Source organism: Pelophylax lessonae (genome assembly GCF_965119305.1).
Source record: "Pelophylax lessonae genome assembly, chromosome: 5".
Taxonomy (NCBI): domain Eukaryota; kingdom Metazoa; phylum Chordata; class Amphibia; order Anura; family Ranidae; genus Pelophylax; species Pelophylax lessonae.
This window is the reverse complement of record NC_138772.1, coordinates 485,480,874-485,505,412: the sequence shown is the minus strand read 5'-3', so window position 1 is coordinate 485,505,412 and position 24,539 is coordinate 485,480,874. Positions and strand designations below refer to the sequence as shown.

General features: G+C 41.2%; 1 protein-coding gene across 2 annotated transcripts in view; it reads left to right on the top strand.

The window, feature by feature from the left end:
• RGS22 (regulator of G protein signaling 22) overlaps positions 1-24,539 on the top strand; it is a 150,500-nt gene that overhangs the window by 28,148 nt on the left and 97,813 nt on the right. For both annotated transcript variants that reach the window (XM_082257561.1, XM_082257562.1), the window contains 5 exons: positions 9,342-9,507; positions 10,230-10,374; positions 15,311-15,905; positions 18,285-18,446; positions 20,478-20,658. In XM_082257561.1, the coding sequence (XP_082113687.1) occupies positions 9,342-9,507; positions 10,230-10,374; positions 15,311-15,905; positions 18,285-18,446; positions 20,478-20,658 (1,249 nt within the window). The remainder of the gene's footprint in view (positions 1-9,341; positions 9,508-10,229; positions 10,375-15,310; positions 15,906-18,284; positions 18,447-20,477; positions 20,659-24,539) is intronic.

The following is a 24,539-nucleotide window of genomic DNA, read 5'->3' as shown; positions in this document are numbered from 1 at the left end:
TATAATATGTTTATATATATATATATATATATATATATATATATATATATATAATATATATATATTTTTTTTTTTATTCTTCCTAAATTTTGTCCAGAGCTGCTCATTGGGGGAGATTTACTAAAGCTGGTGCACACAGAATCTGGTGCAGCTGGTCATAGTAACCAATCAGATTCCAGGTTTTATTGTCAAAACTTAATTTAACAAGCTGAGGTTAGAAGCTCATTGGTTACTATGCACAGTTGCACCAGATTCTGCATGCACCAGTGTTAGTAAATTCCCACCTTCGAGTTATATTTTAAAGTTTGTTTTATTTATTTTTTTCTCATATCACCAGACCTATCATCTAAGGTTGTTCATTTTGTGGAAATACTTTATACGAGCCTTTTTCAACCAGGGTGCCTCCAGGTGTCTTCAGTAGTGATCGAGCGATAGCGTTCTTTTATTGCCGATACCGATATTTTCGTCATCCCATATCGGTATCGGCCGATATTGGCCGATATTTGCGTACAAACATTTTTTTTTTTTTGACAGGTAATCTTGTGGAGGGATCTGGGGGTCTAAAAGACCCCAAACCCCTGCTCTGCACTTAAAAGCATTCAAAACGCCAAGTTTGGCTGTTTTGAATACTGTAATTTTTTTAAATTTGGCACCGAGTAACCGGAAGTGATGTCATGACCTGCCACAAGTCTTAATTGTGCACCATTACAACCTTCCAGTGCCAGCTGCCAGTGACATGATCGGTTGATAAGGAGAATGTTGGACACTTGCACATCATCCTTGTTTGCCCCTCCACGTCCCCTCTCCATCGACTCCGGGGTCACATTAGCTGAGTAAGGAAGAGATACTGAGGGAGAAGAGAAACATTGGAATACTATTTAGTACCAGTGTGCAAAGGTGTTTGCTTTGGAAGAATAATCTTCTCTAACTTTGGGTGTCCTACGTAGGGTTGTTGCTGCGTTATGTAAAACTATTGGTTTCGTAAACTTTAGAATGAGGTGCCTTGAGATTGTGTGGAATTTTAAAGGGTGCCTTGGCTGAAAAAGGGTTGAGATGGAAGGAAAAATATAAATAACAGCATTTGAAATTTAATAGATTTATCATTTTTGTTTTCCTCTCCTCCACTCTGTGTTATGGAAGGCTGGTATAAGAAGGAATGTGTTGAATTTTTTAAGCGTTGTTAAACATTATACAATAAGCGGTCATGAGACACCAAATGTTACCATGGTTACCCGAGGCATGGCTTTGTCAGGCAGCTGTAAAATGTGAGTACAGCAGAAGTCCAATAAAGAGAGGAGCGGTGAAGATTTATGGCTGGTTTAAAAGTTTAGGGTTAATGGAGTCGTCACGTTACCATGGATAAAGTATGCAATATTCAGAGTTTGAATAAAGAGAGTTTAAAGATGCATGAGAATGTGAGCAAAAAACATTGGAGCTGGCTGCATGGGGCCCAGGGGCTAAGGGAAGTGTTATGTGAACTCAAGGGGGAACTGTTATATAGATGTATTTATAAATATGGCAATCCAATGTACTAAATACATTTCTGTGTATAGTTTGTAATTGAAGATACAATACATAAATGGGGTTACTTACTGCAAACAATCCCAAATACCCCACTTGAGGGTTCTCAAATCCCCCTTGCACTGACAGAAGGGTGCCAGTTCAAAACAGTCTGGGACCAGCTAAAGATTATGATGCAAAGAATAGAAGTGGAGTCGCTCAACCTCAGAGTCTGCAATAGGTTTATTAAAGTTACACGATTCAATATAAATCCACCAGCTCCTTTGTGTTTTCACTCCATCCAGCCCTTAGTTATAGAGTATGCGAGGAAGCATTTTTCTGCTAGAGCTAACTGATTTAAAAAAAAAAAAAAAACTGTGGAAAATGCACTTGGTAGGCCCTATTCACACTATGACGCGCAATGCCAGGCCTGTGTCATGGGCTGCTCTACACACAAATGTGTCAATGTGTCAGTATCTCATGCAGCTCTTTGAGCTTCAAGCCCCTCCTGCTTTTCGGTAAATAAATGTGTCCTGATTTTCAAAGTAGAAAGCATTTCCAAAGAAATTCATAAATCTGCATAACTTTCACAATCTGTTCACAGAGATGAGCATATCAGATACATATGAACAAGAAATGCTAACTAGCGGTATACATGGCATCACATACAAAGAGAAACCTAAATTCTGTACTTATACCATTAACTTTAGACATTAAACAAAAATCGGAACAGGGAATAATGGAAAGAGAAGGTAGAGCAAACATCAGACAATGGTTCCGGGTCTTCTTTCACTCCAAGCTGCCCACTCAAGAGCAAGGTAAAATGGAAAAAATAAGAATAAACAGGAACGGTTAATAATAGAAGAAAAAGAAGGGGGGAGGGAAAAAGAGGAAGGTAAGCGATGGGAGTAAGAAGAACAAAACCAAGGTCATTGCCATCTTCTCCATTCCCCACACCCCCAACAATCAACTTTATTCCAGTAAGAAATTAGAGTCAAAGGTAGGAGGCTTGTAGTATTCAACCCATGGTTCCCACATTTTCCAGAATTGGGACATTCTATTATTTTGTCTTGCAGTCCTTTTTTCGAATATCATCACTTGGCAAACTCGATGTTTGATCTCCGTGTAAAGGACAGTCTGGGTTACCCATGCTCTCTGTGATTCACCATTACAGCCGTTTCCTATGTCTCAATAGGACTTCTGAGCCACTTTGGGCTTTATTCTAATTCTCCATATATCAGCCGGCATATCGTGTAAATGAAGGCATGTGTGTGACCCCGGGCATATTTTAGATGTGACAAAGTTGTCATTTTATTATGATTTGGGAAGGCCACATTTGGTTTTTGTATTAAATTTCTCTTGCATTCAAGAAAGCTTAGAAGGAGAGACTGCTGTTTGCCCTCTTACTAGAACTTGGTGGGTTCTTTCCCACATTTTTGCTTATAATCCACTGCCTCCACCCACCAACTTTCTTACTGCCCAGGAGATTGCCAATCATTTCAAAAGCGAAATCGACACAATTCATGATGCGTGATTCATGGATTCGTATCCAGCATCCAGCTTCCTCCCCCAACCAACACATCAGGTCCAACACCCCACTCAATACTTTCCTCCTATAGCCCTGTTACCACGGAGGAAGATGCCAAACTCCTTTCCACGGGCCACCTCACCACCTGTCCACCTGTCAATTACTGCGATCACCTTCTTGCTCTATCCTAAACTCTCTAACCCATATCTTTAACCTAGATAAATAACCAAGACAGTGCTGCATCTGACCCGGGTTAATTCTTGGGTCAGAGATTGAGGTGAGAGGCTTTGATATGTGGTGGTGGTGAATTGAAGCACATTCACGGAGGTGCAGCATTGGACACTTGTGGGATTATTTGGGACTCTTTTTATCACTATTCACTATTTTATAGTACTTGGACACATTGCATTATTTGATTGTTTGAGTATTTTTATTTTTCTATCTGATACATTGAATATTTTGTATATTTTGAGTATTCTGTGGGTATCTATTGAACATTATGTTCATTGCACATTTATGTTCTGGCGCAGCACTGTCTTGGTTATTTATCTAATTTATTGTGGAGTGGGAACACAATTAGTGTTAGCAGCCGAACATTATTTTGTATGATATTGGAATTACTGTGTCACTATATTGTTTGATAATTATTGCGCTGATAGATTTTTTCACTAGCACATCTTCAACCTCTCCCTCTCCTCTGGCACTTTTCCCTCTCTGCTCAAACATGCACTAGTTACCCCCATACTTAAAAAAACCCTCGCTAGACCCCACCTGTTTGAATAACCTAAGACCCATCTCCCTGCTCTCATTTGCCTCCATGCTTCTTGAATGCCTTGTCCATGACCGTTTGAGTTACTACTTCACTGACAACAACCTCCTTGATCCCTTACAGTCCAGCTTCCGCCACAACTTTCCACTGAAATGGCCCTACTAATACTCACCAACGTCCTACTAACTGCTAAAACCAACAGCTTGTACTCCATACTCATACTCTTGAACCTTCAACACAGTTGACCACCTGCTCCTCCTCAACAAACTCCACTCCATTGGCCTCCTTTAATTTTCTTTGCTTTTTCCTGGTTCTCCTCCTACCTATCTCAGCTCACTTTCAGTGTCACATACAACACCATCTCCTCTGCTCCTCTTTCTCTTTCTGTTGGGGTACCCCAAGGCTCCATCCTTGTGCCCCTCCTATTCTCTCACTATACCTCTTCCCTGGGCCAGTTGATAACCTCCCATGGCTTCCAATACCACCTCTTTACTGACAACACCCAGATCTATCTCTCCACTCCTCAACTCACCCCCTCAATCTCCTCACATATCAAAAACTTACTGAGTGACATAGTATGGATGTCACACCCACCACTTCCTCAAACTCAATCTTTCTAAAACTGAGCTTATGATATTTCCTCTTCCCTGATCCCCTCTCCATGACTTTACCATTAGGATCAACAGCACAACTATTGGCCCCTCCACACATGCCAGGGTTCTGGGTGTAATCTTAGACTCTGACCTCTCCTTCAGCCCCCATATCCAATCACTGGCTACATCTTGCCGCCTTAACCTCCACATCATTTCCTGACTAACAGCACCAGAAAACAACTTATTCACTTCTTGGTTATTTCCCGCCTCGACTACTGCAACTCTTTTCTCGCTGACCTGCCCTTACACAGGTATTCCCCCTTCCGTCTATTATGAATGCTGCTGCTAGACTCATACATCTTTCTAACTGATCCGTGACTGCTGCTCCTCTCTGCCAACCCCTTTACTGGTTTCCACTAATTACTATCTACAACATACAAGGCCATCCACAACATCACCCCCAGCTACATCACCAACGTCATCTGCAGATATCGCCCATATCGTCCTTACTGGTTCTCCAAAGACCTCCTGCTCTCTAGCTCCCTTGTTACCTCCTCCCATGCTCGCCTCCTGGAGTTCTCCAGAGCCTCTCCCACTCTCTGGAACACTCTGTCCCAGTATGTCTGATCAGCCCCTACACTGTCCCTGGATAATAATCCTAGCTATTGTTCTGAGTGCACCACAGGTTGGTTTAAAGAATCAGTACCCTACTCTAATTGGTCTGCATATTCATCTGACCAATTTGAATGCCTGTGTTATTGTAAACTGTTATTATCCATGCTCTAGCAATTACCCTTTTTGCTGCTATAAGGATATGCATGACTAACTTAAACTGGGTATTGGTGCATTCTGCAGGCTGCTTATTCAGAAGTGGTGTTTTTAACCTAACAAACACTGCAAGCGTGACACGAGTATTTTTGAACATTTTGGATCACGCACAAAATTGTATGATTTTGCAACTATATATGAAACCACCATAGCATGAATGCAGCCTTACTGTTTTACTGCTCCAGGTTTCTTTTGTTCAGACTCCAGTGAAATTTAAATTTGTGACTTTAAAGTGGAACACTGTTACAGGAGAAAGAATTCTCTTACTTGGACATTACAACAATGAAAAGCTGATGAAGGTTTTGGCCTTTCTCCACTCCAATAAAAATTGTATTTTTTTTTTTATTTGTTTCTTTTGTGCTGTTGTGTTCCTGTTCTATCCCCTAACTCCTTCTGATGATAGCATGATTACAGGGCAGAAAGAGAAATGTTCCCAATAAGGCCACAGCCAACAATAAAAAGTTTTTGTAAAGTGCATCTGAATGAATTATTTAATTTCTCTGCAACTCATACATCAATGTTATTTTACAATTTCTTCTTTATATATATATATATGGCTATACTTTAATCAATATCATTTTTACCCATCAGCCATTTAAAACCCCTTTTAGTCAGGAGCGTGTTGGCAATGTACCTTGTTCACAGTTGTTTTAGCAGTATATATATATATATATATATATATATATATATATATATATATATATATATATATATATAGTTTTCTACATTCTCAATTCTAGGACATAGCTGATGTCAATATTTAAAGTATATTTAATGGCAAATAAAACTTGACAGGGGTTAAAACACTTCTTTATTCTATCCAAAATAAAAAACTTTTGGCTTTAGGTAAACTTTATGACTCTATAAATAGTATTTTTTTAGGCTAAACACACAGTTCTCTTTGATTCAGATATATAAATCCTTTGCCTTATGCCAAACAAGGTCTCATTAATTGTAACTGTGGTTTTCATTTATTCTCAAAAAGCATGAGCTCTCAGTTGGCTATACATAGAGAAGAGTTTTCTCTTACTATATGCTTCTTAGGTACTATGATTTTTAAATCCATCAATTGTTCTTAAAGAAGTACAATAAACTCATTGCCAAACGACCTTCTGCTAGATTTACACAGAGGTTGGTCTTATAATCTATTATATTATTACATTAACCAGTTTGCAACTCCTAAACGCATTTTAGAGTTCCTTTTACCTCTTTAATCGCAAGAGAATGGAGATCCAAAGGATACAAGAAATGGATAAGGTGACTTGTTATCCATATAATTATTTATGAAATGAAAAAGGATTCCCGGCAATTATGTCGATCTTTTTTTTTGTGAAAAGTATTTGCCACAAGATACACGCTTGGGAATGGAGAGGTATGTATTAGCAGATAAACACATTCAGTACCTCCCACTGTTGTGACTGTAATCTTCAAACCTCATCTATTCCTGCAACAGTCAAGTTTCTTGCCTCCCTTTCTACCATCCCAGACTCCCTAGTGGTCAGTGAGAGTGACTATGATAAGACAGAACCAATAAAGAGGCCTGGAAGTAGGGGAGAAGTACAACTTTTACAGGAAAAATTTAGACTGACATATTATTTAGTTGCCTTTTAGACCTCCAACAACTCCGGTGCCAGATACAGACGCTGCCAGATAGGAGAGGTCCAGGCCTTTTCCATCTTCCGGCCTTTCTATCTGGAGGGTTGCCTTTGTTGTGTCCTTCTGGCCCCGTGTCCCTCCCCCCCAACTCCCGGAGGGACTGAATGGCACAATCTTTTGTTTGAGGAGTATAGTGGTCTTTTCCGCTTTGATGAATTTTTACCTGCTAGTCTGGACTTTGGAACACAGTAGGATCCATATAAATGGATCTTGAGTTTTTTTTAATCTACAGCCTGCTGATACATGAGAAGATATCTGTGCATCTCTCCTGATGAAGCGAAATAGTGTCTTTGCGAAACGCGTCGAGATTCATCCAGCACAGATTAGCAATATTGTTGATGCTTAAACTGACCTATAAATATATGTATGTAATTGGAATACTTTATTGTCGATGATTACTCATGTTTTTTTGACATGCCGTGTTTATTTTTCATACTATTTTTATATAATAAACGAATGTCATTTTATTACTGTTGTATGTCTCGTTAAAGTCCCACGGGCCGTCATTTCCTGTTTTTAGTTGCCTTTAACTTTGGATTTACTGATAATTGTGATGTGCAGTTTTCACTGGGGGTAAGCTCTGCCTACTGATTTTTTTCATGAAATATGTTGTGGAATTACAGATATTTGTGACATGTTTAATGGTTTAGTATAGGATGCTCTATACCTATAATTTTCACATAGAAACATAGAAGAGTGATGGCAGAAAAAGCACAAGTGGTCCATTGAGTCTTCCCCCTTTTTTAACTTTTACTAGTATAGATTTTTGTTGTCCCAAGCATGTCTGAATCCGCACACCTGTATTTTTTTTCTTCATTTAACCTAGCAGGACTGAACAGAAAAAATTGACAGCTCTGGAGGAGGCACTGTACTGACCATGCAATGTTAGTACAGCGATCTCCCCTGCTATGTTATTGTGTTCTCACAAAATGAGGTTGAAGGATTGTAAGAGGTACATGAAAGTCAGCCAGCCCCCAGTCTGATGTACTCACCCTCCAGTCTGTCACCAAGCAAATAAAACCTGTCTCTTGGTACAAAGAACAGGGGTTTAGTTGACACACATTTGCAAACGCATGTGAAAGCTGCAGAGCACCCTGTTATATCTGCAGTCCTACACTCTTAATTTAGTGTCCTCACACTGGAGGCACATGGCCGCTAATGGGTGGATGGGGGAACAGGTGAGAGGGAGACAGCCCAACCTCCCCCAACCCATCCCCATCCACAACTGGCTGTTGTCTCAAAGACTCAAATAATTAGGTTATAACCATGGTGCAAACTGGAAAAGACCAGCTGAAAAGCATTACACCTCCATCCCCTTGGTGGACGCAGCATATAGATAGGAAGGGATTTTATGTATGGGGCATGGCCTGTAAAGCACACTGCCTTTGAAATCCCTAATTTTCTTTTGGGACTTTATGTGAGACAAGCAGGTCATGCTATTGGTCTCCATCCCTGTATACGGAAAACACTAAGGTCAAATCAAAACTGCATCCACCAAAAACGCACGAAAATCGCACGGTGGGACTTTATATGAGGCACCAATCTGTAAGCAAGGCGTCTCCATCCCTGGTTGCTTAAACATATTGGACTAGGTGGGACTTTATATGAGACCCAAGCTGGTGTTACCCGGCGTCTCCATCCCTATAACAAAACACAAAATGAGGTTGAAGGATTGTAGGAGGTGCATGAAAGTCAGCCAGCCCCCAGACTGTTATTGTGTTCTGACATAGAATGCCGGCCGGTTTCTATTGAACTGGCTGATGCTGCCCGACATTCGGTCCGTGTGTACTATACTTTACAGTTGACGGATTCACTATCTCTGCCGGAACTCTATTCAAACCATCAACTACTCTTTCACTAAAATAATACTTTTTATGGTTAGTTTAAACTTTCCTCCTACTAGTTTGAGGTCATGTTGCCATGTTCTTGATCTTAGGATAGCCATACATTATGAAATGTCTTTGTAAATTTTCCTTTAGATTTACCAAAACCGTATAATATGAGCTCAAATCTAAACACTTTCCATGTATATGCATTCAGGCAGGCCCTTACACCACATAGTTGAAGGTAAATCCAAAGGAAATTGAACAAGAAAATTGTATAATGTATGGCCAGTTTTAGGTTCATATTGAAATGACTGCCCTCCTGAACTTTATTCACACATTTAATGTATTTAAAGGTTTCATTAATATCTTCCCTTTACCTTCTTAAAGAAAACATGAATGAACAATTGCTAGGCACTGTAGAGGATAAATCCAACCCTAAAAAAATATTTTTCACTTCTATTGGGTCTAGTGAAAGTGGCAATTTTTAAAATTTTTAGCTATAACATTTTTTTAACTTGATATTATGTAATGAATTCGATATTTGCTAAATGCCTAAATGAAACTCTAGGTTCTCAATTCTTTCATAACTACAGTAAATAAAGCTTAATGGTACCTTTGGCTTTTCCTTTTGGTATTTTCAGACTTGCTAAGCTGATGTCCCAGGTAAAAGTGAGGCATACAGGAGTGAGTTTACAGCTTGATCCTCAGTACCAGCCTTGGATACACAAACGAGAGGTAGAGCCATCCCCATCCCCACAAACGGAAAATGAGGAACTCATGAAGAAATTCTTTGTTACTCTTGGACAGGTAATGCAGAGTTCCAGCCAAAATTTTGATCTCTTTTTGGAATGGGATAGATATAAACTATAGAATATGGAGACATCTATCTGACCTGCATGCAGCTGTTGTAATATTTTTTTAAGTTTTAGTGATGCAAGGTATGAAAAACCATGGCTTCTGTGCAGTGGAATGAGGTATGATATGAAGTATAAATTCCTTGCTTTTTATGGCATGTGATGGAAGTGATGACACGTACATGCCTCCTGTTTAATATATCAGTACTCTAATGTATGTATTTTTTACTAGAGGGTTATTGGTTTCTCTTGGCCCACCTCAATGTAACCTGGTATTACCATCTAGTTTCGCAATAAGTACAGTTCCCTGGAAGCCGTGATTTCTATATTTTGCAATGACGATAGATAGCAAATCTGAAACAGCTGCAGGTAAGGTGGATAAATTGGTCTATATTTAGGTTGTATCTGGTTATAAAACCATGATTCTGGATGCACTTTTGGCCACTGAAGCATATAGGAATGATTTCTATTTCTTCTTCCACTATAGTAAAATAAGGGCTAAGCCCCTTGTTCAGATTTGTGAGTAAGTGATGATAATATGTGAATACCTTTCGTTTTTTTAATAACGCTGTATTCGTTTTTCTCTCATAATATAGATTTGTTATTTAGGAGAACGGTGATAATCCTGAAGTCTGTGGCTGACCGATTAAATATTTAAGTTAATGCTTTTCACAGGCTTCTTTTACCCAGACAAAAGAATGGTTTACAATAGCAAAGCAAAATGAGTCGACTGCAACCACTGATTCAACTTTTGGATCCATCACCTGGGAGCCTGCACATGCTAGACCTTCATTGTACAATGGATATAATGGTAATCAAGGTAAGTAAGAATGCATTACATACACAGCACTTTTTTTTATAGCCAACGAAGATCAATTTTGTCAAAATCCTAGCAAAAAAAGACTTAGTATATCCAGCTTTAGTTCACCCAGCAAGTGTATGTCTAGATGTTGTCTTTTTACCTTGTTCCTGCACTGTGACATAGCTTTTATTACTCCCTGCGACGTAAGCATCAAACTTGTAAAATTCTTGCAGGGGCAACTGCTGAGAGCTAAGTACCTATATGTATGGGTGCCCCCAGAACTACTTCTCCCAAATCCCAAGTATGTGGGCAGGCTCTTGAGATTCCAGGAAGTAGCAATTTTTTGCTAGTAAATAAATCAATGTAATCATATGGAAAGAGGAATAGGGGTTGGGATTTAGGAAAAAAGTCTGTAGTCCAGCAATCAGAGCTGACAACGTTGGTTGGGATTTTGGTGCAGCAAAGGCACTTTGTTGTCAGCTCACTACAGAAGGTTAGGATCACACCGCATTTCTGGCAAATCAACGGGCATTTTTCTGTACTCGAGGCATTTTTAAATAGATAAAACACAGGGGAATAGGGAACCTCTTACCTCCAGCCATGTTTTTGTAAAAAAAAATTGGCATAAACAAAGGCAGAGAGGAGAGAATATTATAATAGCAATGATAGTTGTGAAGCAGTCTGTACTTCCCCACAGGGCCGCTGATAGGGGGGGACCACCAGCCCTCTTGTAGGGGGCCCGAGCACACAGGGGGGCCCACACAGAGAGTGGGATTAGTGATGGACAACAAATACAGAAATCTTCCTCCAGCACCTGAATCTGATCTGTCCCTCTCCCTGCTATCAGCTTTTATCTGTTGAGAAAGACAGTCGTCCCTCACTAATCCCCCTCCCTTGTGTGCCCCCCCCCCTCCCAGCACTTATCTCGTCTCAGGAGTTTATTTGTAAATTGTAATTTTGTTTCTCTCTCTCTGTCTCCCTGATCACTGAGCTCCAACTGCCCCCAGCGTGTATATTTTTCTCATCTCATCTTCTTTTTTATTTAACATAGTTTTTTTTTTTTTTTTTTTAGATTTAGCAGGAATTATGCAAGTTATGTTATATTTGTGTCTGATAATAGTGATTTTGTTGTAATTTTAGCTAAATATATCTTTAATATTTTCTTGAGGGGGCCCTGCCAGGTAATCTGTACGGGGCCCCGCGATTTCTAACAGCAGCCCTGCTTCCCCCTATGCTTCTCTGATATCTGTATATCATGTATAGAAAGTAACAGTCTATGTAATCCTTATAGTTGTGTGCCCCATAGCCTTACACTGTACAAAGCTGTACAGCAATATTTTAAAAACACATTTTATTACTGCAAATATGAGTGCCTACATTTTTCCTTATATTACCTTCATCTACATCTACACATCCCCTGTACAGGAAGCCTAAAGCTAGGCATATACAGTTATTTTTTTTTTTTGTTCAGCCAGTGGAAAAAAAAAACAAACAGATTCCTTCATCCATCCAAGCGAGGTAGTTGGAGGAATCCCCCCTGCCAGGACATTGTATTCTGAAAGAAGCTTCTGCTGAGGATACACTGATCAAAAGTCTTCCAGCATATCAGTTCTACAGAATACCCATCCGCGCTGCCCAAATTTTTATCAAGCTTAAAGAGGTTGTAAACCTCAGAATTTTTTTTTATTTAAAAGTACACCTGAAAGACAAACACATAATGAGCTAGTATGCATCGCATACTAGCTCATTATGATATACTTACCTTAGAACGAAGCCTCGAAGCGCCGACCGCTCATCTCTCCCATGGGTGACATGTTCTGTCACCCTTATCAGGGTTCGCGGCATCCGGCCATCTGATTGGCTGGACCGGCGATTATGTCACTCCCGCGCATGCACCAGCGGCCGTTCCTTCAGAGTGCATGCGCCAGTGATGTCATTGGCTGCATTTAAGGTAAATATCTCCTAAACGGTACATGTTTAGGAGATATTTACAGTACCTATAGGTAAGCCTTATCATAGGCTTACCTATAGGTACAACTTGAAGAGGAGGGTTTACTTCCTCTTTAAAGGAGTTGTAAAGTAAGTAGGTTCTTTATCTTAATGCATTCTATGCATTAAGATAAAAAGCCTTCTGTGTGCAGAAGCCCCCCTTTACACTTACCTGAGGTCCCTCTCTGTCCAGTGATGTCCATAAATGTCTCAGCCATCCGAGATTCTACCTCCTGATTGGCTGAGACACAGCAGCGGCGCCATTGGCTAGCACATCAAAGTCAGCTAGCCAATCAGGGGAGAGAGGGTCGGGGCTCCATGTCTGAATGGACACAGGGAGCTGTGAGTCGGCTCAGGTGCCCCCATAGCAAGCTGCTTGCTGTGGGGGTACTCAACAGGAGGGAGGGGCCAGGATCACAGCAGAGGGACCCAAGAAGAGAAGGATCTGGGCTGCTCTGTGCAAATCCACTGCAACACAGCAGGTAAGTATAACATGTTTGTTATTTTTATTGAAAAAAAAATGTGGCTTTACAATCACTTTAAGTATGAAGCTTTTGATATGAGAAGGGAGCAGACTGAGTATAGTGGTTACCTTGTTAGTTTGGTTCAGCTTCACTCTCCAATAAGATTGTGAATGGTTCAGTAAGGAAGCTGCTTTCCTAAATGCAATGGAGAAAAGGGTGGTCACTGGCCTGGCTATGCAGTGTGGCGGGGCGGTCTGCATCTCAAGACCAACTGAATAAATGTCCTTTTTCTATGTTATGCAAAACAGTGCACAAACCATATGCATGTGTGTATTTAGCAATTTTCTTGGTGTTAACCCTAATATAAGTTTATTAAGGTGAACATGTCTGTTTCATGATGAAAATGTGTTCCCTATTACTTATCTTAAATGTCATTCTTACCCCTTATTCTTTGTATAGCACATATATGTTTTGCAGGTATTAAGGTATTTATTTTATGTATGTATGTACGTGAGGCATAGGTAATAAGGTAGGGTTATAACCCCTGTCAGTTTATTTTTCGCTATATATGTCCCTTTGGGGAGATTTCTCTTACTTCCTGTCCCATAGCCAAACAGTAAAAGAAAGGAAATCCCTGCAAATTAAGGGAATTCCTTGGGGACCAGGTCACCAGAACTAGTGTCATCATTGGAAAATGTCCCCTCTATTACCTTTCTGGGGATATCCCCAAATTTAGAATTTATTTCACTTTCGATGATAATGGTAAATAGGAAAAACAGAGGGGTTGACTCTCCCTAATGAAGGGGGGGCGGGGGGCACAGACAGCAATAAAAACCTGACAGGTGTTGTAATCCCTCTGCACCCTATCCAAAACTAAAAAAAAAGTATGTAACGAAAACGCCGACCCACACTGTACTTGTGGACTTCCGTCAGTATACGGCTTCCTCCCAGTCTTGAACATATATAGATATTCCAGCTGCCCTACATACAAAACCAGCCTGAACTTAGCTTGTATGTGTCTGAAAAACAACTAACTGTTTATTGAAACACAGGCACAAACAGATATACACTGTGGGGCAACCCCCCTCCCCCTTAGCAGCCAATCCACATACATATATACATCCCATAATAAGTTGATCTTAAGGCAGACAGAACAAATAACAATAAACAATAACAATAAACAATAGAACAAAGGGATAGAGGTACTTAACAATAACAAACCCCACCCCGCCTCACTATCTAGCAAGCGTCTATGAGACACTCCTGCAATATTCTAGCAATCTGAAAAATCGAACCCTTCATCTTCATATATTTCCTGAGGGACACAGTTCAGAAATATTATTGTTCAAAGTGAAAGAGCCACTCACTCTTTCAACACAAACCACACACATATAGAAACCAGGATAACCGGGGTAACACGAAATGCTGAGTCCAGTGTGATTGTAGAGCAAGTCTGATTAGTGCAGACCCGACTGGGGTTCTTGATCATCCTGTGCCCCTAATAGACACAGGGGGGACTTACACATAAGAGGGGCCGGGGAAGCTGGACAAGAAGTTTCCCGACCTCTCTAAAGTAATCTGGGTTCCACAAGCCCCCCAACCAAAGTGACTCCCATCACATCCAGGGGAGGACTGGGCCAGGGGGGCAATTGCCCCCTGGGCCGCTTTGATGTCCTGTAAAAAGGCTGCACCGCTTCTGCCCCAGACATGCCTAAAGGATTCCTGGTGAAGAGAAGTAAAAAGTCCCCGCCACTGACTTACTGAGTGCAGGTTGAAGACAAGGACAGAGTGGGACAGGCCTCCCTCCCCAGCATAGATGGTTTAAACTGTCTGAGCAGAGGCGGGTTCCATGCCCCACTGGAGACTCTCCTCCCCTGGCCAGCCCAAACCGAGATGTCCCAGCTCCCCCCAACTGCCCCCTGCTGGCCAGGCTGGGAACCCGGATTCAGCCGGTGAGTATAGAGTACCTGGAGCAGGACTTCAGCCTGGTTTTGGGTAAGGAGGAGAACAGGAAGAGGGAGAGTGGGAGGGGGGCCAAGTCGCTGCACCACGGGCCTCTGGTTTGGTGGTTCTGCCCCTGGTCACATCGTAGTTTTGCCTTTAGTTATATGTTAACATTTATATTGAGAAACGGAAAATATATAAATATACAGGACATAGTTATTCATATGCATACATATTGGGGTTGATTTACTAAAGGCAAATACATTATGAACTGCAAGTGCAGTTGCTCTACATCTTAGTATAGGAGGGGAAGCTCTGCTGATTTCTATAATCCAATCATGTGCAAACAAAAAGGCAGTTTTTTTATTTTCCTTGCACGTGAGCGGGTATTCTTTTCAAACTGAAGCTTCACCCTTATTTACTAAGCTCTGGAGCTACTACACTTGCAGTGCGCAGTATTTTTTGCCGTTAGTAAATCAACCTCATTGTGCCTTGACCGTTCACCTCATATACGCTAAGTGTTATAAAGTGTAATTATGTATTGTATTTGTTTTAAGCATCACAGAAACCCATGTCTGCATTATTGAAGAACACACAAGATGTTCAGGAAGAAGATGAGTATTCTGTATCCATTGCAGATTCTCCTATTCCTAGTCCAGTAAGAATTTATATTGAACAGAAAGAAGAGAAATCAAATAATAAAGAGCAGCAGGAAAAAGGACACAAAGATGTTCAGGACAGAGACATCCCGGTCTTCCCAACAATGGAGGACTTTTCCTTTTATTATGTTGATCAAGTTATGAAGACTGCTGTATCCAAGCTTAATGGAGAGAATGTGGAACAAAATGCTGGTGAGATTGATGTTTTCAGCCTATCAGAGGTGGCGATTCAGCCTTTGCAGAACACAGGAGCCCCTTCCACAACATCTGAATCCACAATTGAAGAAGAAATTGACATCTCGGACTCAGACAGCGATGAGTTGGAAGCCCTGGAGTCCCCACGTAATAAACATGAATACTCTCATATCAACAGCCGGAAAGAATTTGAAAGGTTTAAATCCTTTATAAAAGGAACTTCTGGGGAAAAACTATTCTGGTTATGGATGGACATTGAACGACTAAAAGCCATAACTGACATGAAGAGAAAGCAGAGGTACTCATATTGCATCAGTTTCTTATTTGAATAATAATACTTTAAAAATATTTTTTGTACTGGCCATTGATCTGTTTCAGAGGAGGTAGGTACTTGGAAATTCTTTCTTTTCATGTGTCTGAAAGAAGCTAACTAAAGCCAAAATTGGCTGCAGGGGCAAATTTAACCTCTAAAAAGCCTAAAAAAAATATCAGCAGTGAAAACAGAGCTGCACTAAAAGTGCAAAAAGGAAATTTTTTTAACAAACCTGAACATGGGCCAATGAGGACTGAAAGTAAAAGAAAATGTGTTGCTTAGAATGCTTAAAGTGTAACTACAGGCAAAACTTTTTTTATTTTTAGTTTTGGATAGAATGGAGAGACATTAGAACACTTGCTAGTTTTTATTGCTGTCTGTGCTCATGTTAACCACTTTGCCTCCGCTCACATTGCTGCTACTGCAGCAATGTGGCTCGTTATCATCCAGCGACGTAGACCTAGGCTCGCTCCCGTTGTGTTCAGTCACAGCGGGAGTCGGGCCAGGGGAGGAGCAGCGGCGATCGCCTCCGCTCTTCCCCGATCGTCGGGGAATCTAGTTTGGAGATCCGCTCGCTTGTGTAAACAGAGCGGGCGGATCTCCTAAGTGACAGGGAGTGACAGATCGGAGTGTTCAGCATAGCTGAACATCCGATCTGTCCCTGACTCACACCATCACCTCCCCCCCCACACGTTAGTAAGCACCAGGCATACATTAACCCCTCCCTCTCCAATAAAATTAACCCCTTCCCTGCCAGTGTCATTTTTACAGTAACAGTGCATATGTATAGCACTGATTACTGCAGTAATGTCACTGGTACCACCAAAAGTGTAAAAAATGTCAGTTAGGGGTCCGATCTGTCCGCTGCAATGTCGCAGACCCGCAAAAAAAATCGCAGATCGCCGCCATTACGCGTTAAAAAAAAAACACCAAAAATGACAGAAATCTTTCCCTTAGTTAGTAAACGCAATAACTTTTGCACAAACCAATCAAAATACACTTATTGTGATTTTTTTTACCAAACATAGGTAGCAGAAAACAAATTGGCCAAAAATTTTAAAAAATTTAGATTTTTACATTTTTTTGGTGGGAATTTCATATAAAAAAATGGTACAAAATATTGTTATTTTTTCAAAATAAACCCTATTTTTTTGTTTATAGCGCAAAAAGTAAAAATCGCACAGGTGATCAAATACCACCAAAAGAAAGCTCTGTTTGTGGGAAAAAAGGACCTAAATTTCATTTGGGTACGGCATCGCACGACCGCGCAATTGTCAGTTAAAGTCACACAGCGCCGAATCGCAAAAAGTGGCCTGGACGTAAGACAACAAAATCCTCCGGTGGTAAAGTGGTTAAAGCGGAGTTCCACCCAAAAGTGGAACTTCCGCTTTAGGGAGTCCTGACCCCCCGACATGCCACATTTGGCATGTCATTTTTTGGGGGGGGGAGCGGGTACCTAGTTTTGACAGGTACCCGCTCCCACTTTCGCTCGGAGCGCCGTGGCGCCCTGAGCGGAAGTTCTCCTCTCCCCCTCCCTCCCTGCAATCTTCTGGGACACGTCAGAGGTCCCAGAAGATTGCCGGCCAATCACGGCGCGTAGCGCGACTCGCGCATGCGCAGTGGGTACCCGGCTGTGAAGCCGCAAACTGTAACAGCCGGGTGCCCACAGCAGTGATGCCGGCGCCGAGGGAGAGGATCGAGGCTTCCGGCGGCCGCATCGCTGGACCGTTGGACAGATGAGTAAATGGCTGGAACTCCGCTTTAAGGAGAGCCCCCCTCTCTATTTTCCCTGTTTACCATTATCATTGAAAGTGAAAGTACAAGAAAATCCCAAATTTTGGGTTGTCCCGGAAAAGTAATAGAGAGAAAATCTTCCAATGGGGACACTAGTTCTGGTGACCTGGGGGTCTCCAAGGAATTCCCTTAATTTGCAGGGATTTCCTCTCACTTCCTGTTTGGCTATGGGACAGGAAGGGAAGGAAAACGGGATAAAGATGGCAAATAAAAAAATGTGACAGGGGTTATAACCTTCCCTTGCTCCACCCAAATTGAATTGAATAAAAGTTTGCCTATAGTTTTACTTTAAGAGCTCAAATTGTAGCCCCCTGCTGATCTACTAAAGAAAAAATTCTGTAAAGGTGTAAGATCAATATAATCATAATGTACAATGTTCCTAGAAATAAGAAAACAGAGTTACAGCTACAACATAATATTTTTATTCAAATTCAAGAGGCAAGATTCAGAATATGACCTATGATTGGTTAACTATGCAGAGCTGCACCAGATTCTGTGTGCAACATTTTTAGTAAATCTCCCCATGTATATACTATATTAATGTGATATTTTTTTTTATATTGTTTCCAGCCATCTTAACAAGATGAAAAAAATGTACCTGGTGGCCACCGGAGACCATTATCTTCAGGCTGAAGTCCTAATGAAACTGGACCTTCTCGATACCAATCAGTGGAGTGAAAGCCATCTAAACTCTGTCCAGGGTGAAATTGTTAAGCGACTTCTTCTCTACTGGTAAGAATCTCTGTCCATTCAAATAAAAACAAAGTTTTCTGCATTTATGAGAAATCTGAAAGAAGTCAATGTTATAATAAAAGCATATCTAAACCCAAAAATTAAATTTCTCTTTCGTTCATTGACGGACACAGGTCCTGTCATTCTTGACCATTGCTTTTACTGCCCCCTACAGGAGTAGGACACTAGGCAGAAAAAACTTCTTAGTACACCCATGGGCAGTCCCAGGGGGTATTCTCCCTCTCCCTGCTATAGTCACTCAGTTTTTTTCTGCCTAGTCAGGAGTAAGAACCTAATTCCTTGCTGGAATCTTTGGTCCAGGCAAAATTTTTTAGATAGAAATTTTTTTCCTGCTGGATTTTTCCTATGAGATCTACTATCAACTGCCGGACTGGTCGACAGCCTGGATAATTTAGATCTAGTAGCCCCATTGGAAGGGTACTGGCCCTGCGAGTTAAAGGTCTTGCGAGGTCACATACGACCTGGCCTCGGGCTGAGTCGCAGCGTTCCTTCACATAGATGTGACTCAATTCTGCAATCAAACAGGTAAAGGATATACCACCGAACCCTTCACTAGATAAGAGGTCTCTCAGTGGTGTCATACTCAAACCTGAAACAATCTCTGCGTGATTAATTGAGCTGGAGCCACTCCAGGGGTGTCTAGCCATGCTTGCCAGATCCGGCCAAATTTTTTGTTAGCATTTCTATGCTGGTAAGTCATCTTCTCCCGAATAAGGGTCTGATTAACCTGTTCTATCCATTGTGCTGTAGAGGGGATGTGTGAAGACAGCCAAAGTCTGGCAATTTGTTTTCTAGCTATACATAGCAGTCTCAATATTGCAATATTTACTGGGGGAGGGAAAAGTTCCTCATCCACCACTCCCAATCTACAGATAATAGTGTCCAAGGGAACCTTGATCATATATACACCAGAGATGGTAACCGTCACCCCACTACAATATCTGAAGAGTTTGGGACATCACCACATCAAGTGTACAAGTGTTCCCTCCGCAGCACAACATTTTGGGCATGTGGGCGAGTGAGTCCCTCCTCCCCCAGCGATAGTGCGGCGACAAGGTCCAATATGCCCTATGAACAATCGCATTTAAGGTATAGTAAGCTTCAGTATATGATATTTTTGTTTTTAGGTATAGATAAACTTTAATTTTTAAATAAGAAGCATTTGTTTTAAAAATGTAGATAATCTGATATATATAGTATATATACAGGAAGTACCTGGGTAACAAACAAGGTAGGTTTCTGTAGTTTTGTTCTTAGGTTGAATTTGAAAATTTTGGGTTGTGGTGGAAACAAAGATTGGTGATAAAGTGAAGTCATCTTTTCCTAGTCCTATGTAAGTCAGATGCTTGTACCTCGGGGTCTGCCTGATTATATGATTTCTCTTGCTTTTTGTTTCATTTTCAAGAAAAAAAAAGGGCCTATTGATACAGTCAGCAGTCAAAGATGTAACGGTTGATGTAAAGATGTAACCCAGAATATTATAACCCCTGGGGGGGGGGGGGGGCACTTGATTGGGCTGTACAGAAGTCGCAGTAGAACCCTCAGAAACTGCTGGTTACCAGTGAGCTGTTTACCGATACTGAAGGGTAAAATGTTCCTGCTGCAGATTTTTTTAGAAGCAGCCAGATTTCTAGCCATTGGTCATCAACCTAAATTTTTTCCCTTGGTTCCCAAAGCCATCAAATCACTAAGATTGAGACGAAAAGTTAGACAGCGTTTTCTTCTAAATATATCTATTCCAATGCTCTTTCTTGTTATGGGGGATGGCAGTTTATGAGTTGCAGTGCTTACCAAATCTACTGAGTCCAAAAAGACTCTATCTCTTCAAGAAAAATAAGAGCTACTGACGTTTAGGAAATGGAGGTAGCCAATTGGGAATAGAGGGGACAGGTGAAACTAGGCAAGCTCAAACACCACCCCTAATTGTCGGTGCTTTGCCTGCTCTTTAATCTAATAATCTGGGAAAGATCTTGTTAAAATTCTGAAACAGCTGCATTTATTTCATTCAAGGGGGCCGAGGTTTTGTTTGGCTGATACAACGCCTGCTAATACAGTTGGTGCAGATCTTAAATATTGGTATGACCGTCAACTAAGACCTAAAAGAGATGCAGACCCCTTTGCACAGACAATAACATTGTTACCTCTCAGACCCAAGTCTTGTGCACCAAGAATATCAGTGGCAAGTTTTCCGGTGAGTGCTCATATGTTTACATTCTAATCAGCCAGCATTAATTACAAGACAATCCGACACTTCTAACATGAAGAATCTCAGACTATGACTGTATTAAAAATGGGAAATATTCCTACTGTGTCACAAAAAAAACAGCACATAATTATTTTCTTGGCTCAATAAATAATTTTAATTTCCACCCACATTTCTTAACCACTTAAGCCCCGGAGGATTTGGCTGCTAAACGACCAGGGGGTATTTTGCGATTCGACACTGCGTGACCTTAACGGACAATTGCGCGGTCGTGCGACGCTGTACCTAAACGAATTTGGCGTCCTTTTTTTCCCACAAACAGAGCTTTCTTTTGGTGGTATTTGATCACCTGTGCGATTTTTTGATCATGCGCTATAAACAAAAAAAATAGCAATATTTTTCAAATTTTTTTATATGAAATTCCCCCCCCCCAAAAAAATGTAAAAATCAAAATTTTTTAACATTTTCGGCCAATTTGTTTTATGCTACCTATGTTCGGTAAAAAAAAATCGCAAAAAGCGTATTTTGATTAGTTTGCGCAAAAGTTATCGCGTTTACTAACAAAGGGAAAGATTTTTGTCATTTTTGTTGTTTTTTTTCTTTAACGCGTAATGGCGGCGATCTGCGATTTTTTTTGCGGTACTGCGACATTGGGGCGGACAGATCGGACCCTTGACTGACATTTTTGACACTTTTGGGGTTACCAGTGACATTTCTACAGTAATCAGTGCTATACATATGCACTGTTACTGTAAAAATACACTGGTAGTGAAGGGGTTAACTTTATTTGGGAGGGAGGGGCTGTGTGTGTCCCTAGGGGCGTGCTTTCTACTGTGATTGGCTGTGGCTTGAGCTGTAAGGACACTGATCAATGGATCTACATAGTGTCTTTACACCGAGGAGAATGACAGGCAGCTTGTTTACACAAGCTGCCTGACTTTCTCCCTCTCCCCCGCCGATCGCAGAGTGTGTCCGCTGGTCACACGCGCGGGGGGGGCCGAGACCGCGCGGGAGCGGGAGCGCGCCGCCGGGGGCGCGCGCTCGCTCCCCAGACCCTCCCAGGCTAGTGACGTACCAATACGTCACTCTGCCTGTGAGGGGCTGACCGCCGCAGTATATAGTCGTGCGGCGGTCGGCAAGCGGTTAAACTAAGGATGTTCCAGCTCTTGGATTTTGCAAGTATGTTGTACATGGAGATACCTGTTCTTCTGCTCTAGGAGGCAGTTTCCATGATTTATTTTGAAGTATAGGGATTTTGTTCCCTTAAAGCAAAATGAAGCCTCAGCCTTTTTTTTTAATGGGGCCCTAGAAATTGTTAGTCATAATGCACTAGTATGCACAGCACATTAGCATGTTATGACTTAAGCCTCGTACACACGCACCGATTGTTGGCCGTGAATTTTCGGCCGCCGCCCGATCGACAATCATCGGCTTGTTAGTATGATGTTTCCGACAACTGACTGTGACTTTTCGGCCGAACAAAATCTGGTGTGCATGTTATAAAATTTTTGTTGGCCGTCAACAGAACGGCCGATTGTTCGTCAGTCAGTACAGATTTCGGCAGACAAAAATAAGATGAGCAAGACTGGGCATGCTCAGAGAAGAAAAAACACACAGAAAGTTAACCATCACATGACATCACTTCTGCAGTTGGTTGTTGTTGGCCGACAAAATTTGTGTGCAGTCTAGAGCACATTTCAACCAACACAACAACACTGGACAAAAGACGGCCGATTGGTCGGCCAACAATCGGTGCGTGTGTACGAGGCTTTACCCGCCAAGTGATCCCCTACAGCTATAACCTCTGAGCACTCCCAATGGGCCCAGGCATAGCCATCTACTTCTGGTCTTCTTCGGTTCCGAATTTTTGACTGCTTGGTTGGCCAGGCCGTGATGACTTCACTCCTGTGAATGCAGACAGGGATCACATCATCACGGCACAAAGCAGTGCCATAAATGTACACTGAACTGCTTGGGAGATTTCCAATCATTTTCTGTCATTGAGATGCATCAGACAGTGACAGAAAATCTCTCCAGAGTTGGGGGAATTTGCTTCTTAGTTGGCATCAGAGCAGGTGTTTCTGTCAAGATATCCTCTTACCTAATGATCTAACTGTAAAATCACTTTCTGTCACCAGGACCATTTTTCCTTGGATGTGATTGGGTATTCTTTGCAAAGTGAATTTTCACTGTATTCGCTAAACTAAGTAAAAATTCTCTTGCAAAGTGCCTTTAATCAATCAGCTCTAGTGAATCTACCCAGTGAGGACACAAACTACAAAAAAAAACCTAGACAGGATTCTAATCCTTGTCTGCTCAATCCAAAAAAATGGCTTTACGTACATTTTATATAGGGCCCAGTCACAGTGTATCTGGTCTACTGGGGTGCGCTAACGCATCCACATTTGTGTAAGTTATGTCATGCATTACCATGCATTGCATTAGGGTAGAGCATTCACTTGCCATTTGGCTGCCAATACAGCAGAAATAAGACCTACATTATATTATCCAATACAGCACATTACTATGCATGGCAGTTTGTCACAGTGTGTTGTGGTGCATTGAGACTCTATACAATCTGTACATCTGTTGTGTTTAATAGGTTTTGAAATGCATATATATATAACATAGATTAGCCAAATGTAAATTCTGAATTAATGGTAATGTTTTTAAAGCCTTGTTTCTTCGCATCGTTCTGTAAATGTACATGGGGGGGGGGAGGGGGGGGCAAGCATACTTGCTAATTATATATTTAGGGTCTGCTTCTGATTTTTTTTTTTCTAAATTCCATCTCCCCTTTGCACCAATATAGCATTATTGTACTTCTTTTGCAGAATTAAAAATAACTTTCTATTTATCCTACACAGTTCTCACCTCAGTGACAATCTTGTTGTGTAAAAAAACTTCTCCATTCCAGCATCTTTTATTTTGCATAATAAATGGTATTCATTTGGGAATATGCTGCTTCTGTTAGTATGTTATCCACATCATGAAGCGTTGCTGTTACATAATATGTATATTTTTCTTTATAATGCTATATATCATGTCCTTAGGCAAAAAAAAATGTAATGCCTATGTATTTATTGAGAACATTGATCACTAATTTTATTGGAAAAATGTGCAGCCGAGGAGGTGGGTGGGAGCAATCTCCTGGAGTAAGGGGGCAGATGCAGGATGTGTGTTAATGAGGTCAGCTGGGGAACTTCTTCTTGTGTCTTCACAGTTTTCGCATCCTAAGGTCCGTCCAGAATACGTTTTTATACACTAAGCAGGACATTGAGGTGAGGGCTGTGTAGAATAAATAGATAGCTTTTTTATTTATGCAAAAGAAGTACATTAATGCTATATTGGTACATAGGGGAGCTGGAATTTAGAAAAAAAAGAGATGAAGTTAGCCTTTAGCAGTGCAGCACAATGCTTTTGCCTTGCTAACTCTTGTGTCCTACTGCAGGTCTATCTAATATGGTCTGATGTAAACCACCTGCATTCTTTGATGATGTCATAGGCAGTGCTGACATTTTAAAGGTCAGGTCTTCCACATAAAGCATAAACTGCTTCAGTCAGGGCCAACTTTATTACTGATTGGACCCAGGGCAAACATTTTTTGGGTAGCGCGGGCTCAAGAGGCAGCTGCTTTTGGCCCCACAACAATGAATGGACCTGAGGCACCTGCCCCTTTTTGCCCCGTGTTAAAGACTGCCCTGGCTTCAGTCAACCAGATTTGGCATGTATGACCAGATTTAATCCTGGATACTAATGGGCCATACACACTATAAGATTTTCTGAAGACTTTTTCCTTTAGACTTACCAAAACCATATAATATGAGGTCAAACCTAAACACTTTCAATTTGTATGCAATCTGGCAGGC